General features: G+C 38.8%; 1 protein-coding gene across 1 annotated transcript in view; it reads right to left on the bottom strand.

The window, feature by feature from the left end:
- FAM185A (family with sequence similarity 185, member A) overlaps positions 1 to 8,817 on the bottom strand; it is a 57,898-nt gene that overhangs the window by 35,918 nt on the left and 13,163 nt on the right. The window contains exon 4 of the mRNA XM_006834401.1: positions 6,833 to 6,971. Within this exon, the coding sequence (XP_006834464.1) occupies positions 6,833 to 6,971 (139 nt within the window). The remainder of the gene's footprint in view (positions 1 to 6,832; positions 6,972 to 8,817) is intronic.

Genomic DNA, 8,817 nt, shown 5'->3' with positions numbered 1-8,817 from the left:
GCTACCTTGAAGAATGAAAAGGAAGCTGCAAGCCACCACATAACATGGATGAATCTTAAGGACATTAAGCTGTGTGAAATTAGTCAGTTACAAAAGGGCAAATATTATATAAGACCATTATTGTAGAAGCTTAAGTAAAGATACCCATAATAAAAAGGGGGAAAAAAATCTTTGTTGGTTACCAGGGGTGGAAGGGAGGGGACGGTAGAGTACAGAGTAGGGGATAGACAGATAACTCGGGTGTTGGGGAGAGCAATACACAGAAGGGGGAGGAGAATGGAAGAATAAGGTAAATAGGGGAACAATAAGGCATGTTTGCATGGGCTAAATGGGACAGAGATAAATAGTATGCTCAACCTTGGAACAACAGGGCTCTGTAACACAGGGATCAAGGCATAGTGTGAAGAGGGGAAATAATGGTAAGATGCTTGACTGCCTTATGAATATTGGTTTCCCTTGCCTACTATTGTAAAATAGACACTTGAGTGTCATAGAAAGGAATATCGGGAAATATGAGGACTGAAATCTTATAAGCCAGTCTTCAACCTGTAACTGATTGGAATACCTAAAAGGGGTTCTAGAACTTGCCCAGTGAAATAGGCTTCCTGTGAAGGCTTTGTAGCATATAGGACCTTAGGTGGAATCCTGAGCCCCATCCAGAACCTTCTGAGGTAAGATATTCCCACTTGAAAGGTCAAGCAGACCAGCCTGGAACAGTCAGAGGAACAGAAGATACTTCTTGAAAAAAAGACCAGCAAGAAAAAATCCAAAAAACAAAAATGGCAGTCTGATTGGCTACTAAAAGAACAAGTAAGTTGTTTGCCGGGGAGCCATCAAGTCAAGCAATCAAGTCCCTCAGGACAAACCCCCCGCCAAGACTGAAACTCAAAAGGAACACATGAGCAGGCATGTAAGCTTGCTGGCAACCACATTGGGCTCTTGTTCAGTGGAAGAGGGGGGAAAGTCAGCAATGAAGATATGGGCTAAATTCTACCACGTTCCATGGACTCACATGAGAGAGAAGAGGAAGGGCTGGTTGGTCCAAAGTGTGGTAAGACATGGGGATTCCTGAGCCCATGGACAAGGACATAGTCACAGAGAGCTAGAGCTGAGAGCGAAGTGTCCAACTGATATGAAGTGAGAGAAGACGCCTAAGAATGCCCAAACTTGTAGACAGTACCCATTGACCTAGCTTTGATGGCTTGATGATCAGAATTCGACTACAGGGCTATAAAAAAATGTTTTTTGATAAAAGAAACAAGTGTAAATTGCTACAATTTGATGAACTTGACCTATTCTTATGGATGTAGTAGCTCAAAATACCAACTGAGAGGGAAGGAGTCTTCATATAAAGTATCATTTCTATTCTCTCTGTATACAGGGTAGACAGGGACGGGCAACATAGACACTGGCTACCTAAAACAGGGGGAGGTTATAAAGGTACGAAGTAACTGGCTTATAAGTTTTCAAAAGGGAATTTAGTTTCAGAGTATGCAGGGGAAGTTAGAATCCCCACTGAATAGTTTTCATTTTGTCTACATGGGTCTGGTGAAAGAGATGAGGATAAAATTTTTATGATTCAACAGTAATTGTTATCATGATTAAGTGCGACTGTCACAATTGTAATGGTAGAAGTTTTGTAACAAAAAGGTGGTAGTAGTTACAGTCCAGGAACAGAATCCAGGAAAGAGGATCCTACGACCATCAAGGGAGAAGAGCATGAACTGAATGTGGGACCCTATCCAGAGAAGCAGCAACACCAGAGATAGTGGCAGAGATGGGGACATGGAGAGAGAGAGCAGCTGAGGACTCTAGAAGAAGAAAGGCTGTGTGCTGGCAGCCAGGAAGCAGGCTTGCAGAATGTGTCCTTTGGTTGTTTAAATGATGATATATTCCGGAGTGTACATTCGCCAAAAAAAGAGGGAATATAAGGAAATACTGTTGAATGATAATGCACGGAGGAGACTGTAATTATTACAATGAAACGATGAGTGTAAAACCGATGTTCTCCCATGTAAACTATCACTCAATTCTCAATAAAAACTTAACAAATAAATATGCTTCATATTCAAATAAGTACATGGAACTGTAACCTACTGCCATCAAGTCAATTCCAACTTATAGTAACCCTAGGACAGAGCTGTTCCTTCGGGTTCCACACACTAAATCTTTACGTGAACCAACAGTCTAACCTTTCTTCCAAGGTACAAACCTAAGGGTTTGAACCAAAGAACTTGAGGTTAGCAGCCCAATGCTTATCCCACTGCACTACTAGCACTCCTTACATATAGCTGCTGTTGTTGCTGCTGTAGTGGATGTTATAATGCATCATCCAGATCCCCATTCAGGACTCTTATTCCCTGTCTATTGTGAGTACGGCTAACAGGCAGTGCTCAGCTGTCAGTCTTTCTGGGAATTGCCTGGCTGAAGTGAACTGTCTGGGTCCAAGGTCACACCCGTTCCCTGTGCAGCCCACATGGGAACATAAAGGTCTAACCCAATTCATCCCAACGTGAGACAACTCTGAGGGACTATCCTAGCTTCAAGGCCAACATATCCCATGGCCCAATGGGACTTCCTTCCCTTACACAACATGATCCCTAGAGGTCTCTCTGGTAATATTCCTGTACTCTAATTTCCATTCCACAGTCTGCATTTAGGGAAATGCAACCTGAAAGTCCTCATGTGGCGATGTGAGCTAATGCCTCAGACTGCAAAGTCATTTGAACTGCAAGGTCGGTGGTTCAAGCTCACCAGCTGCTCCTTGGAAACTCTATACAGGGTCACTATGGGACAGAATCGACTTGAAGACACTTAACAACAACAACAACCTGAAACAACAGTCCAGAAGAGAACCTGAAACAATAGTCCAGAAGGTCTGGGTTAGAGTCAAACCACCCAGGGAAAATATCTGATTCCATATTAAAGGTCAGTAACTATAAAAGGTGGAAGGCAATTTTTTAAGCCCTAACAATTCATTTCCACGTCAGCTACTTTAAGTAATCAAGAGATAAAGAACTTTGAAAGAACCTGGTGGCATAAATAGTTAACGTGCTCAGTTGCTAATAGAAAGCTTGGAGCTTCATTCTACCTAGAGTAACTGCAGAAGAAAGGCTATTTCTGAAAAATCAGCTATTGAAAACCCTATGGGGCAAGGTCTCCTCTGTAACACATGGAGTCACATGATTCAGAATCTACTTGAGGACAACTGCTTGGTTACAGTACTTTGAGAATTGCCTCAAAAAATTCATCTGTTTTACTATCATGTAAGCAATTTTTGTATAACTTAAAGGAAAACAAAGAAACATTAATTTTGTGTAAACATGATATAGAGCACTCCAGAGAACTCAGCTGTTTTTCCTGAGATGTTGATTTTAATCAACATCTGACCTAATATGAAATTATTTTCCCACTAAAAGCCACTAAATAATATTAAATACAGTACTTTTGACAGTTCAAAGTGCATTGATGATTACAAAAAGTTACTCTAAGACCATGAAGAATTAAAAATTAACAAAACTATTAGGTGCGCAAATGAGTACAAAATACACACATGAATATCAAAACTATCCACTTTATCTAGATACAGCTCTATTTGTTCTCAAGATATTTCAGGATCAAAAAATATCTTAACTTTCAAAGAATAGTTGATGAGATTTAAACATCAAATTGAGGCTCAAGAATGATTTCAAGTACACAAGCACTCATTTTTTTTTCTTTTTCAGATACTTTCCAATTTGCTACTGTAATGGATTCAATTATATCCCCTCAAAATGTGTGGCAACTTGGCTAAGCCATGATTCTCAGTGGTTTGGCAGTTATGTAATGATTTCAGTGTGGTTATGACTCGGTTATGACTCATAGCGACCCTATATAGTGTTTCTGAGGAGTGGCTGGTAGGTTGGAACTGCCAACCTTGTGGTTAGTAGTTCAGTGCTTATCCTACAGTGCCACACCAGGACTCCATACATAAGTAGTTGTTGTTGTTAGGTGCTATTGAGTCGGTACCAACTCATAGTGACCCTATGCACAGCAGAACTATAATGCAGGCCCCCCTTGATGTGATTTGATGTGATCAACCCCAATCTGATGGTATTATTTTATGTGTTGTAAATCCTCACTTCTATGTTGTTAATGGGACTACTGGAAATCATTGTAGGATAAGCACTGGACTGCAAACCACACTGTCAGTGGTTCAAGTCCACCAGCTGCTCCTTAGAAACCCTGTACAGGGTCACTGTGAGTAAGACTGACTTGACACCACTTGACAGTAACAACAATAGTGTTAATGAGGCCAGGTATAACCTAAAGGATTAGGTTGCATCTTGAGACGATCTCTTTTGAGATATAAGACATTAAACAAGCAAGCAGAGTTCAGAGGAACCTACTACAACCAAGAAAGAAGAGCTGGGAGTGGAATATATTCTTTAGACCAGGGGTCCCTACACTATGAAGCTCCTAGATCCAGGGGAATATTAATATCAAGATGCACGGAGATCTCCAAGGAATGTTGGACCTACAGATGCTAAAAGGAGGTAAGGACCTTTCTCCAGAGTTGCCAGAAAGAAAGCCTTCCCCTAGAGCTAGTGCTCTGAATTTGCACTTCTAGCCTTCAAAACTGTGAGAACATAAATTCCTGTTTGTTAAAGGAATCTACTTGAGATACGTCTGTTACAGCAGTACTAGATAACTAAGACAGCTACATAGCATGGGGAGCATTAAACTGCTTTCTAATATCGTTGTTGTTTTAAGTGCTGTTGAATTGGTTCCAACTCACAGCAAACCTATATAGGGTTTCCAAGGAGTAACTGGTGTGTTTGAACTGTTGTATGATTAGCAGTCCAATGCTTATTCTACAGCATCACACCAGGACTTTATCACCTAATAATTCATTCTCACCCTGGTAGAGTAGTGGATTACGAGTTGGGCTGCTAACCACCACATATCTATCAGCCACTCCGTAAGAGAAAGATGAGGCTTTCTGCTCCTGTAAAGATTTACAGCCTCAGAAATCGTATACAGGGCTGCTATGAATCGGAACCAACTCCACATCATACCACCACCACTAAAATCAGAAAAGTCCTGGTGTGGTGCTGTAGCATAAGCACTGGATTGCTAATCACAAAATCAGCGGTTCAAACCCACCAGCTTCTCTTCAAAAATACAGGCTGACTGAGTTGGAACCGACTCAATGTCACTTAACAATAACAACAACTAAAATCTGGAGGGCATGGTTTTATCAAAGTAAAGTGAAGAGATACTAGCAGTTAGTTTTGCAATAGAAGAGAAATGAGTAGACTATGTATGAAAAAGTTCATGTCTACACTTCCTGGAAAATGGACTTAAAGGCATTTAGCAGATATTTATATACTGTACTTCTTGCCAGGATTAGTGATTCTTAATTATTTCTATCAGTAGATAGTCCAGAAAACATACTTTAGTTTGAATAATCTGCTACATGGAAATTTAAAAAGCAAACTGAATAACACTGAATACCAGCATGTCCTTTGCCATATTACTTCATCATTATGCTCTCTTCTTTCAATAACTTGAAAGTTAAGTAATATTACTTACTGTAGAAACATGTCAAAAGAGGATATTTAATAATTATACTTAATAAAAAAAAGAAAGTAAGTAGCAGGGTGATAAGAGAACCTAGTGAGAATACAAACGTAGATAAAGCATTTCAATCAAAAATAGCATCTCTGCATTACTACTTGTGTTGTTGTTAAGTGCCATTGAGTTGGTTCTGACCCATAGTGACCCTGTATAGAGTTTCCAAGGAGCGACTGGTGAGTTTGAACCACCGACCTTGTAGTTCAAACAGCTTTGCATTATACTAGGTCATGGAAAAATGAAATTAAAAGATAAAGGAATCTTTCCATGAACGTTTTGAAGGCCCCTCATAGAACTAGATCCCACTCAAATATCTCAGCAATTTATTTAATTCTTAGCTTTCCTATGGTTATATAGGAGTCCTGAAGTAAACTGTGCTGGACTGCAAGGTCAGTTTGAGCTGTAAGGTCGGCAGTTCTAACCCACCAGTCCCTCCTTGGAAACTTTACATAGGGTCACTGTGAGTTAGAATCGACTCAATGGCATTCAACAACAACAATGATAACATAAGAACAACCACTCAGAACCCAGCTTTATTTCTTATACTGTTTTTATTTCATTGTGCTGTCTTTTGAATTATCTCCTGCACATATTTTATTATTTTCTTTCATAAAGAAATACATAAAAAATCTGATTATTAGCTTTCATTTTTTTCATTTCTTGCCAAAATAAAATTAACTTAGCTTATGAGTAATTTTAAGGAGCCATGGTGGTGCTGTAGGATAAGCACTGTAATGCTAACCACAAGGTCAGCAGTTCAAATCCACCATCCTCTCTGTGGGAGAAAGATAAGGCTTTCTGCTTCAGTAAAGATTTACAGCCTTGGAAATCCTATATAGGGTTACTATGAGCCAGCATTAACTCGATGGCAGTAGGTTTGGTTTGGGTTTATGAGTAATATAATTTTTTAGGTGTTTTAAAAGATGGTTTGCTGTTTGTTGTTGTTAAGTACTATCGAGTTGGTTCTGACCCATAGCAATCCTGTATAGGGTTTCCAAGGAGTGACTGCTGAGCTTGAACTGCCGAACTTGTGGTTCAAACAACTTTGCAGTCCAGGGCATTAACCCACAGTGCCACACAGTTAGCTTGTAATTAATTATTTGAAAGACCAGCTTCCTGATAGCAGATCCTTCCTCAGCTACAGACAAACAGAAGTATCTCTTAAAATTTATGCTATGTGGAAAGTTTAAAATATATTAGGCCTTAGTCATCTTACCGTGAACACTTCCTAATGTGATATCCCCAGCAGCAGAAGACAGAAATGATGATTCTGTATAAAGATACTTGGCTTTTAGTAGACCATCTTCAGTAGATATATTAACAGAACTTCCCTGCAGTTTATGTATGGTCACAGCCTAGTGAGAGGAAAACTCATTATCAGTTTATTATAAAATTAAGACCCATAACAAGTAAAAATGATACTTACTGAATTAGCAAGCAACACATAAAAAATTACTACCGTGTACAAAATCAGTGACTTGTGCTCTAATTATAGGATAATGAGCAACAATGTATTTTCTGTAGACAAGGAATAAATTCAATATTGTTGTTGTTACGGTTAAATTGGTTCTGACTCACAGCGACCTTGTAAAGGATTTCCAAGGACTGGCTGGTAAGTTTGAACTGCCAATCTTGCGGTTCAAACCAACCTTGCAGTCCAATGCATTATCTTGTAGTGCCATATTAGGACTCCAGATTCAATATATCCCTACATTTATTTACATCTTCTTTAACTTCTCTTAATAATGTTTATATTTTCTAGGTAGTGGTCTTCATCTTTTGTTAGATTTATTCTTATTGATATTTTTTAAAGTTTTTTGCAAAATTTTTCTTATCTTTTAAATGTTTTAGTAAAATGTATCTTTTTAAACTTAATTTTGTTTATTGATTTTTGTATTTGCCCTTAAATCCAACAACCTCACTTAACGCACTCATTTAAATAATCTATATTTTTAAAAAGCCTTTCTACATGCATGATTATATTGTTTACAAATAGGTACAATTCTATATCTTTCCTTCCATCCATTTGCTTTACCTTTATTTTAATCTCCTGCCTTCTCTTCTCTTTCTTGTCTAATCACCTGGCTCATGCCCCCAATTTAATGAGTAGAAGTCTTGATGCCAGGTAACCTTATCTCATACCTGTTTCTAATGGGAAAGCGGTCAATATTTCACCACTGAGTACATTTGTTCTGAATACCTTTTAGATACCTTTTATCAGAGTAAGGAGGTTTCCTATTTCAAATTGGTTTTGTTGTGGTTTAAATGAGAGAGTTTTCATTTTAGCACATGCATTTATCTGATTCTATTAAGATATCATTTTTCTCCGTTACTGTTTATGTAGTGAATTACACTAATTCTTAAAAATAAACCTTGCATATCTAGGAAAAGAAGAGTGGTGGCTCACACCAATGTCAGTGCTCCAAGAGAGAACGATGATGCTTTCTGCTTCCACAAATATTTAAAACTGTGAAACCCTGTACAAGGTTGCTGTGAGTCAGAACTGACTCCACTGGACTTAACATTTAGGAATAAGTTCAACTTGCATATGAACTAGTATCTTTTTAAAAATATATATTTTAATATATTACTTGTCAGGTCAGTATTCTGTTTAGAATTTTCAATTTATGTTGAGTGACTTCTTGTTGTTATTAGGTGCCATTGGGTTGGTACCGAATCATAGTGACCTTATGCACAGCAGAACAAAACACTGCCCGATTCTGGGCCAACCTCACTACTGTTGCCACGCTTGAGTCCATCGATGCTGCTACTTGGCCAACACATCTATTTGGGGGTCTTCCTCTTTTTCTCTGATCCTCCACCTTACCAAACATGACATCCTTCTCCAGTGACTGGTCATTCCTGACAGTATGTCCAAAGTATGACAGAAGAAGTTTGGCCATCTTGGCCTCCGAGGAGCACTCTGGTTTCACTTCTTTCAAAACGGATCTATTGGTTCTTTTGGCAGCCCATGACACTTCCATTATTCTCCAACACCATAAATCAAAAGCATCAATTCTTCTGTGGTCTTCCTTATTCACTCTCTAGCTTTCGCATGCATATGACGGGATTGAAAATACCATGGCTTGAGTCAGGAACACCTTAGTCCTCAAGCTGACATCTTTGCTCTTCAACACTTCAAAAAGGTCTTGTGCAGCAGATTTGCCTAATGCAATACGTCGTTTGATTTCTTGACTGCTG

Source organism: Chrysochloris asiatica, unplaced genomic scaffold (genome assembly GCF_000296735.1).
Source record: "Chrysochloris asiatica unplaced genomic scaffold, ChrAsi1.0 scaffold00010, whole genome shotgun sequence".
NCBI classification, from domain to species: domain Eukaryota; kingdom Metazoa; phylum Chordata; class Mammalia; order Afrosoricida; family Chrysochloridae; genus Chrysochloris; species Chrysochloris asiatica.
This window is presented reverse-complemented; position numbering and strand designations above follow the sequence as displayed.